Raw genomic sequence first — 17,869 nt, 5'->3', positions numbered from 1 at the left:
AGAAACTTAAGGAATACATGAAACTGCATCATCTCAGAGGCAACATTCTTGAACTTGATTAAGGAATAATCTGATAACTAGAAAAAATACAACCTGATTCTGCACTGACCAGCAGGTTCAGTTTGCAGGCACCAACTTCCAAATAAACTCTTCAATTCCTGGCCATGGCAATAATCATAAACACCATAGGGTCAGATTCTCCCTCTGGCTGACTTGCACAAAGGGGCTGTAGCAGGGCCAGCAACTTAGTTCATGGAGCTATGATGATCAGTTATTTTTTACACTTATGCTCCTCATACTAAACACATCTGTGGCTATGTACATCGTGGTTGTCAGCTAAACTGCATGCATACATCATAAGGGATAAAACAGGAATTTGTCAACCTGCCACTAGAGAGTGAGATAATCACAGTTACTTGAGCAGATCTGACTTTCATCCACTAGAGAGGAAAGGATACAATATATACTAGCCAGTACGTAATCTCTCTGTATTTTTATACAGTCATGTCCAAACATCAGACAAGGGATCCAGCAGATTGATGCACAGCTCAGAACACTTCAGGGTGAGTCTCTGACGTTGCCTTTTCTTTACAATTCTCATCTTATGCTGTTCAGATTTTGTTGTTTTCTTGTCAGCTACTGTCACAGATCTCGGTTGAGCTCCCATTGCTGGGTACCCATCAGACAGCTGTGATGGGTCACTGGTTGGTTTAAACTTCCCTGGGTCTCAGCAATCTGTAGCACTGTTTTCTCCCTGGGCTTCTCTGGCACCTTTCTTGGGCACTGACTCTCAGCCTGCTACTGGCAATGGAGCCTCTTAGATACCCAGAACCAGCACTGATGCTCCAAGATACCTCAATAGTTTAAACACACCCTCTCCCAGAACTCCATCAAAAGGTGTGAGCCTGCTGGGTTATAGTTTATCCTTTCAGGAGGCACATGGCAGTTGTGAAGCATAGAACACACAGAGAGACACCCTGCACATTGCTCTTTTATGTAACAGATAAAGCCCAAGAGAGTACAGATCATTTATAAAACAACAAACATCCTAAATGCTTTCCACTCGCTAGCTCTCCCTTCCCGCTCTCCCTTCCCTTGGGAATCCTTGGAGGCCCATCTGTGTTCAGGAAGGCAGGTTTCCACTTTTCTCATCAGCCTGCTACATGCAGCTCCTCCTCTCAGCTTGAGCTCATGAAAAATGGTCAGGGAGGACTCTGAATAGATTAGCTACTATATTTTATAACCTTCCAGTCCCTTTGTTAGGGGTCTCCTGGATCAGCCTCCCCAGCCAATCAGAGACCCCTGGCAGGTGACTGCATTGCCAAGTGACTTCTCTCCCGATAAACCAGTTCTCCTGTTTGGGCGTCAGTGTATTGTTTAAAGCTATTCCATTTCAATGAGCGTACTCCAGATGTAATGATCTTCTATCAGCCTTGTACCACTATGATGGAATTTCAATCCAATATGGAGCTAAACACACCATAGAGAAGGTCAAAGGGGCTGTACACTGAAATCAATGGGAGTTAAGCACCTGACCTGTTGCTTAGGTGCCTTAGGGTATGTCTACAGTACAAAATTATTTCGAAATTATTCTATTCAAATTTTCAGAAGCTATTTTATACATTCTGTCTTCTGTGTCCCCACTAAAGCATGTGAATTCAGCAGATTGCGTCCACAGTTCCAAGGCTAGCATCGAATGTCAGAGCTGTGCACTGTGGGTAGCGTTCCCACAGTCCCCGCCGCCCATTGGGATTCTGGGTTAAGCTCCCAGTGCATGATGGGGCAAAAACATTCTCGCGGGTGTTTCTGGGTGTGTGTCGTCAGAAAGCTATGGCAGACAATCATTTTGCGCCTTTTTGGTGTGCAGACACCATACTGCTTTCAGCAGATGGTGCACAACTGCTCTCCTGCTACTATGAATCCACCTCTCCAACTCAACTGTGCTCGGCTATCGTGAACCGAGCAGCACAGCTTCCGCCGCCAACTCTGCTCTCCCGCTATTGCCACGCTTCCGAGCTTCTCCATGTTGTCTGTCCTGGGCTTCCACCTCCGTGAAAGAAGACAACCATTTTCAGCCGTTGTTCGGCTACGGTGAACCCAAAAGCACAGCTTCCGCTGCCACTCTGCTCTCCTACATTTCGCACCCTTTTTCCAGGATTACCCATACAGGCACCATAGTCATGGAGCCCGATCAGATCTCTGCTGCAGTTTTGACCATTGTAAATACCTCGCGCATTATCCAGCAGTATGTGCAGTACCTGCAAAACCAGCCGAGGAAGCGACGACAGCACGATTACTATACTGATGAGGACATGGACATAGATGCTCCTAGAAGCACGGCATGTGGCGATTGGGAGATCATGATGCTGTTGGGCCAGGTTCATGCTGTGGAACACCAATTCTGGGCCCAGGAAACAAGCACAGACTGGTGGGATTGCATGGTGTTGCAGGTATGGGATGATTCCCAGTGGCTGAGAAACCTCCATATGCGTATGGCCACTTTCATGGAACTTTGTGACTTGCTGTCCCCTGCCCTAAAGTTCAAAGACACCAAAATGAGAGCACCCCTCAGAGTTGAGGAGCGAGTGACCATAGCCCTGTGGAAGCTTGCAATGCCCGACAGCTACCAGTCAGTCAGGAATCAGTTTGGAGTGGGGAAATCTACTGTGGGGGCTGCTGTGCTGCAAGTAGCCAACACAATCATTGACCAGCTGCTATCAAGGGTAGTGACTTTGGGAAATGTGCAGACCATTGTGGATGGCTTTACTGCGCTGGGGTTCCCTAACTGCGGCGGGGCGATAGACAGAACGCATATCCCTATCTTGGCCCTGGAACACCAGGGCGGCCAATACATAAACCGCAAGGGGTACTTTTCCGTGGTTTTTCTGCAAGCACTGGTGGATCACAAGGGACATTTCACCGACATCAACGTGGGATGGCCGGGAAAGGTGTATGACGCTCGCATCTTCAGGAACTCTGGTCTGTTTGAACAGCTGCAGGAAGGGACTTACTTCCCAAACCAGAAAATTACTGTTGGGGATGTTGAAATGCCTATAGTTATCCTCGGGGACCCAGCCTACCACTTAATGCCATGGCTCATGAAGCCGTACACAGGCACCCTGGACAGTAGTAAGGACCAGTTCAACTATAGGCTGAGCAAGTGCAGAATGGTGGTAGAATGTGCCTTTGGATGTTTGAAAGCGCGCAGTTTACTGACTCGGTTAGATCTCAGCACAACCCATATTCCAATTGTAATTGCTGCTTGTTGTGTGCTCCACAATATCTGTGAGAGTAAGGGGGAGATGTTTATGGCGCGGTGGGAAGTTGAGGCAACTCACCTGGCAGCCAGTTTCGCACAGCCAGACAACAGGGCGATTAGAAGAACGCAGCAGGGTGTGCTGCACATCAGAGAAGCTTTGAAAGCCAATTTCATGACTGGCCAGGGTACGGTGTGAGAGTTGTGTTTGCTTCTCTTAAAGTTACCTGCCCCCTACATATATATATTAAAGGAAATAAAGTCACAATTGTTTAAAAACCGTTCTTTATTATTTATTATTTGTTGCACAAAACATTGAGAGAAATCAGAAGCTAGACTGGGGGGGGAGGGTTGGGTTAGGGGGGTGGAGGAGGAGGGAAGGACAAGTCCAGAAACCAAATCAAAATTTAGGATATGCCAGCTTTCTCCTGCTTGTGCAATCCTCTGGGGTTGACTGTGTGGGTCCCCGTAGCCTCCCCCGCCCCCATTTTCTTGAGCGTCTGGGTGAGGAGGCTATGGAACTTGGGGAGGAGGGAGAGCGGTTATTCAGGGGCTGCAGCGGCAGTCTGTGGTCTTGCTGCCTTTCCCACATTAGATCCACCATACAGCGAAGCATGTCAGTTTGCTCCCCCATGAGCTTGACCATAGCATCCTGCCTGCTCCCATCACATGCGTCCCTCCTCTCTTCATGTTCATGTAACGCTTTACACGACTCTGCAATTGTTTGCCTCCATGCATTCAACTGGGCCCTATCAGTGCGGGAGGACTGCATGAGCTCGGCAAACGTGTCGTCCCAAGTTCATTTTTTCCGCCTTCTAATCTACCAGCCTCTGGGACGGAGCAGATAGGGGCCGCATTGAAACATTTGCACCTGCTGCACGAGGAGAAAAAGGGAGGGTAGTATTTTAAAAGGTACATTTTAGAGAACAAAGGGGACACTGTTTCTCAGTGAAACAGGAAATTCATAGTACACAGCACATGTTCTTTCTGTACAAGGTCACATTTTGCCTTCTATACTGAAGTATCTGCCACTTTGGTGTGAGTAAGCCATCACATGCGGCCAGGCAACAGACTTCAGCTTGCAGGCAGCCTGCGGGCTCTCTGGGATGATCGCTTCACTCAACACCCTTGCTCCCCCCCGCCCACACACACACACCGTGGGACTCCAATGAGGCTCTGAGCAGGGATGAGCCCTTTAAACTAAACGCGAACAGCCCAGCGGGGCTCCGATGAGGCTCTGAGAAGGGATGAGCCCTTTAAACTAAACACGAACAGCCCAGCACAGCTGGGTTTCCCCCCCACCCCTCACCGAGTGGCTCTGATCAAGCTCTCACTCACCAGAAGTGCCTTCTTCAGGGTCATGGTCCAGGAGCATGCTTTGGGAGTAGGGGGATGCTATTGGCTCCAGCGTTAAGAATAGTTCCTGGCTAGGGGGGAAAACAGATTCCCCACTTGCCGCCTGTGCACTGTCCTCCACCTCCTCTTCCTCCTCTTCGTCCTCCAAAAACTCATCCTCCTCGCTCCGTGCTACTCCCCCCTTGCAAGTGTCCATGGACAGTGGTGGGGTAGTAGTGTCATCACCCCCCATAATTGCATGCAGCTCATGGTAGAAGCGGCATGTATGGGGCTGTGACCCAGAGCACCCATTCACCTCCCTGACTTTTTGGTACACTTGCCTGAGCTCCTTGATTTTTGTACGACACTGCTCTGTGTCCCTGGAGTAGCCTCTTTCCGTCATGGTCCTGGAGACTTTAGCATATGTATTTGCGTTCCTTTTTTTGGAACGTAGTTCTGCCATAACAGATTCGTCTCCCCAACACGCAGTGAGATCCAGTACCTCCCATTCAGACCATGCTGAAGCTCATCTTCGAATCCGGGACTGCGTGGTCTCTTGAGATGGTGGACTCTGCATGGTCGCCTGTGATGGTTTACTGTGCTGATGGTCACCTGTGCTGATGGTGACCAAACAGGAAATTCAAAAGTTCCCGGGGCTTTTACTGCCTACCTGGCTAGTGTATTGGAGTTCAGAGTGTTGTCCAGAGCGGTCACAGGGAGCATTCTGGGATAGCTCCCGGAGGCCAATATCGTCGAACTGCGTCCACAGTACCTGTAACCTGGAACTGCGATCTCGATTTTAGCACTACTCCACTAGCCGAGGTGGAGTACAGAAATTGGAGTAAAGAGCCCTTTAAATCGAAAAAACTGGTTTGGTCATGTGGACGAAGCCAGTTTTATTTCAAGGTAACTCGGCTAATTCCAAAATAATCGCGTACTGTAGACCAGGCCTTAGAAAATCCCATTAGCCCCATCTGCTTCTTTAGATGCCTACGTACCTTTGAAAATCTGGCCTTCATCTATAATGGCCTAAACCTGCAAGGTGCTGATTGCTTCCTGGGAGATGCTGTACGTCATCAATTATCCCTGAAGACTGGGAGAGTTGAGGGCACTCTGTATCTTGAAGGAGGTACCCAGCACTTCGCAGGGTTGAGCCCAAAAGGCGTAGTACTTACCTGTTCCTTGCCACAATCTTTTAAGGGTCCATTCTTCCCTCTCTGTAAGCACAGAACTTCAACTGAAATCAATTGCAAGTTACAGACCCATAGGATGCACTCAGAAGTGGTCAACAATGTCAAGAAATCATAGAATACCAGGGTTGGAAGGGACCTCAGGAGGTCATCTAGTCATTGTTGGTCAGTGGGGTTTCCAAAGAGAACACCTTGAGTTCTTAACCACAAACATTTGTTTTGATTTTTTCCTCCCTTCTTGTTTTGAGCATTTTCTCATCCAAGAACTGCATTCACTCTTAATTAAACATTACTGGCTGTGTTATACTTAATAGCTGTTTTGTTTTGTCTACCACCTTTACAGTCCCAACCCAGATCGATGCCTTTGCCCAAATAGACTACTCCCTAGTTCACTCTCCAGGAGTCTTCCAATCATACATTGATCTGGACTTAAAGGTAATTGACTTTAATGCTAGCTGTCTACAACTGTGCTCTTTTGATAGACTTCTTATCCTTTGTTAGATTGGCATGGTTATTACATTATTATTATTGTTTATATGTATTACCATAGCACCTAGGAGCCCCAGTCATGGCCCAATACCCCGTTGCGCCAGGCACTGTACAAACACAGAACAAAAAGACAGTTCCTGCCCCAAAGAGATTACAATCCAAGACAAGAGACAACAGATGTTTGGTTTTGCTTCAACATTATGAGCTGAATCTGATGAGAGACTCCAAAGCAATGTCTCGTTTGGTTTGTTTTTTCCAACAATTCTGTTGTAGAAACATGACATGGTTTTAAATAAATTAACAGAACAGGTCATTTTGATTCTGTTGGTCAATTTCCCATAGCAAGTAGAGAGCAGTAAAAGAAGATTGAGCAGGTTAAAAGGAAAAAGAGAGAAAGGAAAAGAGGGAAAACACAGTGTGTAACCAACCCTAGGAGAAGAGAGGGAAGTAGATTTCTGGGGCCTGATTATCCTGTCCATTGATTTCAATGGGCGTTGTATGAATTAGAAGATCAGGACCCTGGAATGAGAGAGGGGGAGAGAGTGTACATTTTAGGAGCCAAGATTAAACAACAAATCCAGGGAGTAGACAGAGAGAGAGAGCAAGCCAAGTCTGAAGAGCGCTGCTGAGGCTATGGCAACTCTATGAGGCTTTTAGTGACATGGCTGTGCCGCTACAGCCGTGCCGCTAAAAGGCACACAGTGGAGCTGCTTTCAGAGTAGCAGCCGTGTTAGTCTGTATTCGCAAAAAGAAAAGGAGGACTTGTGGCACCTTACAGACTGATCAATTGATTTGAGCATAAGCTTTCGTGAGCTACAGCTCACTTCATCGGATGCATCCTGTTTATCAGCAAGAGAGAGCTCTCCTGCTGACAAAAAACTTCCACCCCCCATGAGTGGCAGCAGCTTTGTTGGCAGGAGAGCACTCCTGCTGGCAAAGCGCTGGTCACACCGGCGCTTTTCGTCAGTAAAACTTTTTGTCATTCGGTGGGTGTTTTATTTAACATCCCTGAACGACAAAGTTTTGCTGACAAAGTGCCAGTGTAGACAAAGCATAAGACTCAAGACCCTGGGAGATTCCTTCAACTAAGGGAAACATGAGGGAAACATGATGCATCCTGCTTAGGTGTGATTCTGAGTAGTAAGATTTTCTTGTCATGCTACGTGAAGTGTAAAAACAATTTAGTTTTACTACGTGGATACATAGTTTGGATTTTTAACATCCTGAGTATTTTCACTATTTAAAAAATCATTTTAAATTTTGTTTTGTTTTGTTTTGTAAAAAGATACAGAGGTTTTTCTTTTCTTTAAAGTATTCTAGTTTCAGAATATTCGGCACTTCAGAGCTTGAAACCTTTACTGTTTCTCCCCTGCTTAATGTTATAGTTAGTACAATAGTTACTCCAAGTATATTTGGCTTTTCCTATATTACTTGTTCTTTCTACATCATCTGTGCTCCTTGGCCTGCACTGGCTACCAATTTGTTTCTGGGTGCATTTCAGGGTGTTGATTTTGACCTGTAAAACCCTGTATGGTTCAGGCTGTAGCAGCTTTGACCTAGTAGGTCAATGAGCACTAGAGAACTTTTAGTGCATGATAATAGGGTCCACACAGTCAATTAGTGTATGATAGGCTAGCATGCTTATAGATCTAGACCCCAGCTTGCCACTCACTAAGGGTATGTCTATACTACGAAATTAGATTGATTTTATAGAAATCGATTTTTAGAAACCAATTTTATACAGTCGATTGCATATGTCCACATTAAGCGCATTAAGTCGGCGGAGTGCATCCTCACTACCGTGGCTAGCATCGACTTACAGAGCGGTGCACTGTGGGTAGCTATCCCACAGTTCCTGCAGTCTCCGCTACCTATTGGAATTCTGGGTTAAGCTCCCAATGCCTGTTGGGGCAAAAACATTGTCACTGGTAGTTCTGGGTACATGTCATCAGGCCCCCATCCCTCCCTCCCTCCATGAAAGCAACGGCAGACAATCTTTTTGCGCCTTTTTTCCTGGGTTATCCGTGCAGACGCCATACCATGGCAAGCATGGAGCCCGCTCAGCTCATCGTCACCATATGTCTCCTGGGTGCTGCTGGCAGACGCGGTACTGCATTGCTACACAGCAGCAGCTCCTTGCTTCGTGGCAGATGGTGCAGTAGGACTGATAGCTGTAGTACATCTCCTGAGTGCTCCTGGCAGACCTCGGTGAGGTTGATTGGGGCGCTTGGACAGACATGGCTATTCTCCTCTTAGAGCACCAAATGGGAGCCAGAGACTCCAGGTCATTCTCTTCTTTAAGTTTCATCTCATGGAGATTCAGTCCTGCCTGGAATATCATGTGAGCTGGAGGCTTCTGCCTCAGGCTGCTCTCCCAGCTGGCAGCACCACACAGTCGCACCTACCCCAGCCTACCTCTTGTTCCCATGGCTCATGAAGCCTGGACAGTAGTAAGGAGCAGTTCAACTATAGGCTGAGCAAGTGCAGAATGGTGGTAGAATGTGCCTTTGGATGTTTCAAAGCTCGCTGGTGCTGTTTGCTGACTAGGTCAGACCTGAGTGCAACCAACATTCGCATTGTTATTGCTGCTTGCTGTGTGCTCCATAATATCTGTGAGCATAAGGGGGAGACATTTATGGCGGGATGGGAGGTTGAGGCAAATCGCATGGTGTCCGATTTTGAGCAGCCAGACACCAGGGCGATTAGAAGAGCACAGCAAGGCACACTGCGCATCAAAAAGGCTTTGAAAACCAGTTTCATGACTGGCCAGGTTTTGGTGTGACAGTTGTGTGTGTTTCTCCTTGATGCAAACCCACCCACTTTGTTGATTTTAATTCCCTGTAAGCCAACCACCCTCCCACCTTCGAAATAAGTAGCTATTGTTTTGAAACCATGCATTCTTTCTTTATTCATTAAAAAAAAATTGAGATAACAGACAAGGTAGCCCGGGTGAGGTGGGGGAGGAGGGAAGGACAAGGCCACATTGCTTATTGTAGCCACACTAAAAATCAAACTGTTTGAATGATAACCTTCTGTTGCTTGGGCCATCCTCTGTAGTGAAGTGGCTGGGTGCCTGGCGCCTCCCTCTCCCCCGCGTTCTTGGGCATCTGGGTGAGGAGGCTACGGAACATGGGGAGGAGGGTAGACGGTTATACAGTGGATACAGCAGGGGTCTGTGCTCTTGTTGGCTTTCCTGCAGCTCCAACAGACACTTCATCATGTCTGTTTGCTCCCCCAACAGACGTTTCATCATTTCCGTTTGCTCCCCCATTAGCCTCAGCATCGCGTCCTGCCTCCGCTCTTTGCGCTCACTTAATTCTTTCCTGGCCTCTGCCACTGAATGCCTCCATGCCTTAAGCTGTGCCCTATCAGTGCGGGAGGACTGCATGAGCTCGGAAAACATGTCATCGCGAGTGCATTTTTTTCGCCTTCTAATCTGCGATAACCTCAGGGACAGAGATGATAGGGGGAGCGTAGAAACATTTTACGTTCTACGATTCTGGGGGGACTGCATGGTCATCTGTGCTGCTGAGTGCTGCTGAGTTCGCCACGCTGACCAAACAGGAAATGAAATTCAAAAGTTCCCAGGGCTTTTCCTGTGTACTTGGCTAGTGCATCGGAGTTCAAAGTGCTGTCCAGAGTGGTCACAATGGAGCACTCTGGGATAGCTCCTGGAGGCCAATACTATTGATTTGTGTCCGCACTACCCCAAATTCGACCCAGCAAGGTCGATTTTAGTGCTACTCCCCTCGTCGGGGAGGAGTACAGAAGTCAATTTTAAGAGCCCTTTAGGTCAACGGAACGGGATTGGTCGTGTGGACACAGTCATTTTTAAATCGACCTAACGTGGCTAAATTCGACCCAACCCCGTAGTGTAGACCAGGCCTTTAGTCCCCTTCTGGACAAGCCCTTAGAGCAGGACTGGGGAACCTACGGGCTGGATCCAGCCCGCTGCTTCATTTCATCCAACCTGCGGCAAGTCTACGTGCCGCGGGCCGGAAGCCCCGAGCCTCAGCACCCCCATGCAGGGCTGGAGCCACGAGCGCTGGCTTGCCCCGCTACAGGGAGAAGCTAGGGTCGGCTCTAGCTCCCAGAAGAGCCTGGCATGTCCCTAAGGCCTCTAGGAGCAGGGGTGATCAGGGAAGCTCTGTGCACTGCCCCCAGCGCCAGCTCCGCACTCCCATTGGCTGGGAACCGCCGCAGATGGCAGCTGCGGGTGCGGGCAGTGCACATCATGCAGAGCCCCCTGGCCCCTCCACCTAGGAGCTGGACATGGTGGCCACTTCCAAGAGCAGCATGGAGCCAGGGCAGGCAGGGAGCTTGCCTTAGGCCCGTTGCACTGCTGACCAGGAGCCAGCTGCCTGAGGTAAGCACCGCCCGGCCGGAGCCCACACCCTGAACCCTCACCCAAGGTTGGAACCTCCTCCCGCACCCTAACTCCCTCCCAGACCCAGACCCCCACCTGCATCCCAACCCCCTGCCCCAGCCCTGAGCCCTCTCCCACACCCCAGCTTCCCCCGGATCCTGCACCTTGAACCTCCTTCCCCACCCCAACCTTCGCCCCAGCCTTGAGCCTGCTCCCGCACTCAAAACCGCTTGGCCCCAGCCCGGAGCCCTCTCCTGAATCCCAAACCCCTTATCCCCAACCCCACCCCAGAGCCCGCACCACCAGCTAGAGTCTTCACCCCCTCCCGCACCCCAACCCCCTGCCCCAGCCTGGAGCCCCCTCCCATACCCACAACCCCTCATTTCTGGCCCCACCCCAGAGCCTGGGGGAAGCCCCGAGCCTCTGCCGCTCCTCCACCCCCCTCCCCACATTGCAGGACTGTGTGCTGCCCACCATTGATTCTTTCTGTGGGTCAATGGCCCCTGATAGAAAAATGGTTCGCCACCCCGCCTTAGAGATCACCTCTCTCCTTACACACCATCCTAGAATATGACATCACTGGATAGCTCTTGATGAGAGTTCTCAGATTTGAATTCCTGGGGATGAAGGCAAGGGTCAAGATTTTTAAAAAAAATTTTTAAAAAAATCAATATTTAGGCACAGAATAAGTTGCTGATCCCTGAGTAGCCTCTGGCGTCTTAAGTGGATGCTTGGCATCTTTGAAAATCAGGCCAAGAGCATTCTCCGTGGAGGGCCCTGTAAGATCCACCATTGTAAATGCATTCAGAGTTTTTGACAGGCCCTGATTTTATAAATGACAATAATATTTTGCAGGGCACAGTCTATCCAGTTGGAAATTGGACTGACCTTGCCTTTGTACAAGATCCCTTCATTCTCCCAGACAAGAGTGATTCCATGCTTTACTTTGGCATCTCTGAGTATTTCTTCAAGTCTGCCTCACTGACTTATTACACAGCAGGGGCCTTCAACATCACCATCGTAGAAGAGGTGAGTGGCACTTGCAGATGAAGGGATTAAAAGTGTTCCAGGTATGGTCCTTCAGAGAAGGGGATTTTATATAAACTCATTTGCAGTGCAGTTACAGGCTCAGTGTTAACCAAGCCATGCAGTTATCAGAGTGTGATCATGATCTCTAATACTAATTCTTTATTTTGCCATTATGTAGTATCTAGATTTCTGAGGCCAAATTCAGAGGTGCCACTGAACAAGGTACAAAATAGGCACAATTCACTTTCAAAATGATATGTCACAGATCTGAACCATGTGCTCCTCTGAAAAGGACAAGGAAATTCATGCTGGGGACTCTACTGCCTTACTGGCAGCTTTCTGAGGGGCCTTTGCTGACTCACTACTAGGAGGGATCCCTGGAACTGAACTGGCTCTACCTGTGGGCTACGCAGATGTCACAAAGCATAGTAGTTTTGCCTGTAGCTGGGAGGCCAAGCAGAGCTTTGAGACCTGTCTCCAGTGGATTCATATATCCCAGCAAACAGGTGGCTACGGGCCCAAATGTGAGCAGAATATTGCACCTGTATTTCTGCAGAAGGTTTTAATCTTTGTTTCTCCAATATGTGGGGGGGCTTCTTTTGGGCACGTTAGTGAGAATTTGACTCAGTGCTCTAGGACTCCCCCTAGGAATTTTCCCAAGGTTCAAAGGCACTAGGTCATCAAAATGACAATAAATAGCAGATTTAAAGAAAACCTAGACATGAAGCTCACACAGGATGGAATAATTTCTTTCATTTCTTTTGCAGCTTTCCAGTTATTTTAATGTAACAACAGAGACATTTGGCAGCATCGTTCCTGAGGTGGGTATCTTTAGTTCTGTGAACCCTTCAGAAACCACCCTAGCTAGTCCCAGTGTGGGTGTCATCTGAGTACTGGTTAACCTCCAATGGTTTGGTGGAGCCACTGTGTGTCACTGTGTTGGAGAAGGGGAAGACGCACAGTGGCTAGGAGGCAGGTCCAGGTCACGACTCTTGCCTCAAGTGAGTCCTAACTGGCCCCACGACATCTCTGCTAAGAACCCCTTTCTCCTGCCCAAATTTGCATGACTTGGGTCACCTGGCTGCTGACAGGTGAGAGATAGCGTGCATCAGCAGCTGAGGATGATGATAGCGGTGAAGAGCAAAGTGGCTGCATGTTGGGAAACAGAGCTGGCAGGTAGGCAGGAAGGAAGCCGGGGCTCTCTGCCTGTGTGAGGAAGGTGCCAACTTCTAACATTTGCATGTGGTCTATGGAAGGACAAGGGAGATGGTGGGGCCTCATTTAGTTTATGTGAGGAAGATGAATAGAGCAGGAGTGGAGAGGGCAGTGAGGATGCAGCTTGGGCTCCTGCTGGGCTAGAGAGACAAACTGAGGAACTGAAAATAAATATAAGAACTAGTGCCAAATGCTGAGCATGAGTCTAAACAATCTCAGCACTCTAGGAGTTAAATGTTCCTGTCTATTTCCAGGATGACAATAGTTTTTTTCCCATCATAAATGCAGTAGCCAAGCTCCTAAGCCAAAGTTCCTCATAATCATATTTATCTGCAAAGCACCATGCACTCTACTGGTGATACGCTGGCTCCTCAGCCTCTTTGTTGGCTTGTTTGAGTGCCATGTTCATGTTTCCTTTGTCTCAGACATGTTCACAAACTAGAATTTAATCCTCTGGAAATTGCTCATCTGTTGAAGGGAATGGGTCTTCTGGTAATGGAGGGGACTTTCCTCCACATTCCTGATATGACAAAGATGATCAGGTCATCATCACAGGAGACATTCCTATTCCTGTTGCCGTAAGGACTCTACCATCTTGTTAACACCTTTTTTCTAAAGTTTGATCTTCAGAAACCCTCTCAAAATAACTATTTTAATGAATGATAAGTTTCACTGTTCAGATTTGTTCTATATAAAGCTACTTTCAGACTCTCCTTCTTTGCCTTGAAACCCTACAGATTGCCCAGTATTATGTAGAGGCACGCCCCGCAATGTTGAACCTGAGGGCTACTGCTGCACCTGTGGTCAGTTTACAGACAGACTCCTTTACTCTAGAGATCTGTGCCTCCATGGAGGTGCTTGCTGTCCTGCCAGACTCAACCACCCAATCCATGTTTACAGTGAACATAGTAAGTACCATGGACCAGAGGATTACATTTCATCTAGGAGTTAAAATAAGTTTGTTGTTCTGCCCTGCCAGAAACCAGGGCATTTGAAGGTCCTAGAGGTCAGTACCTGCAACACATAGGGGAAAATTTTGCCCTTAAATAAGCAAATTCCATTAACTTCAGCCAGGGGTTGAACATGAAAGTTTGGGGGCACAATCTGGCCTGTAGGGTATTGCTATTGGGAGGTGAGTTTTCTTAAAGAGGAATAAAAACCCAGATATATTACTACTTCAGTTATCTGAAGCTTAGTTCTCTAGAATTCCCTGTTATACAGCAATGGGTCATGTCCCCTGACATCTATTCATTACATTGAAAATGTCCTTGATTAATGAAAATCTCAGTTGTCCATACTTTTAATATTGCCAGTGACATTGAGATAATCAAGGCTGAACTGTACACAAACCCCAAATCAGGCAGAAAGTAGCACTGTATGAGACAGCTTCAGTATTTATCAAAGAAGGTGGAACTGTTGCATTTTAAATGATACACGGAGACTATATTTGTGTTTGAATCTAAGAAAGGACCCCATTCTATATGGATACAGTAACTCAAGACTCTTCTCTCCTGCAGATAGCGAACGCCAGTGCCAGTCTGACTATATTTGAACAGAAGCTGATTGGCTCATTATGTCTGAACAGGTAAACACAGGACAGCTTGACCTGAGGCCATTCAGATGATCCCAGTATTAAAACACAACAGCCTTATTGTGTCAGCCTAGCTGTGGAGTTAGTCCAGCATAAGGAAAAGGCAGCCAATGCAATTTAACTTCTTTCTCACAAGGATAGGGACCCTGAGATGCTTTTGGCTACACTGCCCAAATCCTGTGGATGAAAGACAACCATATTTTGGGATCATTGAATCTTCTTCTGTTGCTTCATTCTGTACTTTTCTATAGAGGGCTTAGTAAAGGAAACTGTATTGGATTTATTAGTCTAAAATCTTTGACTGAGATTCTCTCCTATGCTTAGATCAACTCATCAGAGAAAGGCAGGGGCCATCAGGGAAGCTAATTATGATTCCCTGATTTGCTTGGTCATTCTGCACCAGTCCCAGCATAGGTTAGACCAGCCATGGGATTGCTCTAACTTATGCTAGCTGTCAACAGCCTCCCAGGGACTGTCTGCCAGCTGGAGATAGCTGGTGCACATTGTGCCCCAGTCACACATGTTCCCCACTCCTGGCATGCCCCATCTGCCAGGACTGGATAGGAAGGTAGCACAGGAGCCTAGTATGATGATTCTGCATCATTGAGAGCTCCCCCACATGGTGGGGCAGGATCCTCAACTGGCCTGATCCAGCTGCTTTCCAGTCCTTTTGTGCAACCAGAGCAGGGCAAAGGGGCCAGAACACAGGAAAGAGTTTGGGCTGGTCTATGTATATGCTACAGTGGTGATTCCAAGTGTTGGCATAATGACTCCCAGCTTGGTCAGAAAGCTGTCATCTGAGGTCATGACATTTCTTATAGAATTTAACTTTTCATTAAAAAAATAGAATCCAGATTTTCAAATATGTGTATCTAAAAGCATGGGTGATGGTCAAAACCGCCCACTTGACAGGATCAGACTCTGAATGCCAAGCACCCATTGGATTAGGTGGTAGGGTGATGGGAACCCGAGCTCACAAGAACCATGTCTAGGAAGACCGTAACAGGCAAGAAGAATTAGAGATGTCCAAACTCCAGAGACTCTCAGAAGGGAGTTCCCAAGGAGAGTAGTGGGGTGTCAGGAACCTAATGAGGAGGGTGATTAGGAAGTCCTCAGAATGGTTTACAGGGAGGAAGTTTGCAGTGGGTGAACCTCAGAGATCTTGCAAACTGAACTGAGCTTCTAAGTCATCACCATCAGTAACATTCTCCAAGTGGAATTTCACCTCCTAGCTCCTGTAGCACATTTCTCTCAGTAGGATCTGAGAGACAGGGGATCTTTGGTGCTTGACCTGGTGCAGTTAAATGTATGAATCAGTGAGACGTACACAACTAAACATAGAGGAAGAAGTGCACTCACAATCCTGGATAAACTTCTCCGAGGCCACCCTTCTGTGTACGTTCCAGGCAATGCCTTACAGAAACACTCCTGCTCTTTTCTGTGGAAGGTAGCATGTAGGATGCATTGCCATAAAGAAGTGTCTCGTCATGGGCATATCATAGGACCTGATGTCACTGAGGGTGACTATACATGACTAAAACAATGTGCCTTCGTCCTTTATAATGACTCCTCTTTTACTACTTTCCTTTCAGATTCCAGCTCTTCCTGGCCGACTCCAGGGCTGGGTTCTTTGAGGTAAGTTGATGGTTTCAGTGTCTAGGAAACAAGAGCCAAGAATCTCAGGGAAAATGTCAGTCTGAAGAGTAAGGAGCAGAATTTCCCTACACATTTTTCTATATCATTAGACTTCATCCTTGGGTGGTTCTTTTCTCTCTTTCTGGAACTCTGTCTGTCCTTTCTGCTGTATATATATTTATTGCAGTACTTCTTCTCAGCAACTCTTCAGTGCTCCTAAAAATGAGATGTTTTCCAATCTCTCTTCTTTGTGTATCATGTTTCATCAGAGAGGCACTAAAATCATGACCGCGAAGCGTACAACAGTAATCTGCAATGCAGCAGTAGAAGGAACAGCATGTTGTAGGTTAGAACATGCACCCTAGAATGGCAGCGAGGCAGTGGTGGTGTGCAGGGACAAAGCACAGATTCTCATAATTAAGGTAGGGAGTGGGAGCCAATACTAGACACAAATGCCTGAAACACATAATAGGGGAAAACCCTGCCTCCCAGAGAGAGCAGTTTCATCCTGAGGATAAGTGATCAGCTCGAGGAAGCTGAGCAGAGGAGAATTAAAATCTCCCAGATACTGCTGTACGGTTAAAGATAAATTATCTCGCAAGTAAATGAAACTGATTATTTTAAATGAAAATATTGCAAGCATGGTAACAAGATCCAGATCCTCGTGTTCTGTATCTTTTACATCATCCCCAAGCCTCAAGAACCAAAGGTCGTTGTCACTTGTGGTTTTGTCTACCCAAGTGAGGTCTGGTCATGTGAGCAGGACTTTTCTTCTTAAAACTCCATCCAGGATTTAGTATGGAGCAGCTTCATAGATATCAGGAAGTGGGCCCTAAATCCATTTTCTCCCCCATGGCAGGTCTCACTTCTGGAGAATTTCCTGTCTTACGTTTTACGGAATGGAGTAATCCCAGCAGCCAATGGTAAGGATAGTGGCTAGTTCCTTTAATGGCCCTGATCTCTGTTAACAAAATAACACTTATATGGCTCCAGAAATTGGTAATGTGATATGGGGCTTTTCCCCATTAGGGACCATTTCACATCAACTCAGATGAGAAATGACAAGATGTCATTACAATCAGCTGGTAGCCTATGTGAAATGAGTTGGGGGTATTAGCCAATTTCTAGGAGACAAGTAAACACATTCTCAGACTATCACTACAACTGGCACTAACTTGAAGTTTCATCAGAGAAACCAAGGACTGACTGGGCATAGAAATTATATAGGGCACTGGACTGGCACTCAGGAGACCTGGATTCTATTCTTAGCTCTGCCACTGCCCTGCTGGGTGACCTTGGTTAAATCACTCCCCTCTCTTTGCCTCAGTTTCCCCATTTGTAAAATGAGGGTAGTGATATTGACTTCATTAGTAAAGTGCTTTGAGTGCTATGGATGAAAAATGCTATACAAGAGTGTTGTTGTTGTTATGCTGAGAGATACAGGTGACTGCTTGGATCACAACCTCTTTTAGACTGGGTGTGAACGCACCCTTCAATTAATGTAACTCTCAGGATGAGTTAATCACAAACTCCTCACCTAAGACAAAAGAGGGTTGTGAACCTGGCCAGGAGTTTTCGAGTGGGTGAACGAGTTCTGCCCTCCCTCATATACACAAAATACTCGGCAAAACACAGAGGACAGACAGACAGAAGGAGCAGATGAAAACACAGTGCTTGACCCTAGAAGAAAGTTGGGAGGTGTTATGATCCTGTCTACAGTTTAGTATCCGTTACAAGAGTTTTTTGGGTCAAAGGTGCAGGAT

The 17,869-nt window shown here is 47.2% G+C and overlaps 1 protein-coding gene across 4 annotated transcripts in view; it reads left to right on the top strand.

Moving 5' to 3' along the window:
• Nucleotides 1-17,869, top strand: part of BPIFC (BPI fold containing family C) — a 49,611-nt gene that overhangs the window by 28,858 nt on the left and 2,884 nt on the right. For all 4 annotated transcript variants that reach the window (XM_084617234.1, XM_084617232.1, XM_084617235.1 and 1 more), the window contains exons 7-14: nucleotides 503-563; nucleotides 6,125-6,216; nucleotides 11,492-11,665; nucleotides 12,433-12,486; nucleotides 13,618-13,788; nucleotides 14,398-14,465; nucleotides 16,064-16,106; nucleotides 16,966-17,029. In XM_084617234.1, the coding sequence (XP_084473360.1) occupies nucleotides 503-563; nucleotides 6,125-6,216; nucleotides 11,492-11,665; nucleotides 12,433-12,486; nucleotides 13,618-13,788; nucleotides 14,398-14,465; nucleotides 16,064-16,106; nucleotides 16,966-17,029 (727 nt within the window). The remainder of the gene's footprint in view (nucleotides 1-502; nucleotides 564-6,124; nucleotides 6,217-11,491; nucleotides 11,666-12,432; nucleotides 12,487-13,617; nucleotides 13,789-14,397; nucleotides 14,466-16,063; nucleotides 16,107-16,965; nucleotides 17,030-17,869) is intronic.

Source organism: Lepidochelys olivacea (assembly GCF_965140295.1).
Source record: "Lepidochelys olivacea isolate rLepOli2 genome assembly, chromosome: 1".
Classification (NCBI taxonomy): Eukaryota; Metazoa; Chordata; order Testudines; family Cheloniidae; genus Lepidochelys; species Lepidochelys olivacea.
The sequence above is the reverse complement of the archived record's forward strand: the minus strand, read 5'-3'. Positions and strand labels throughout refer to the sequence as shown.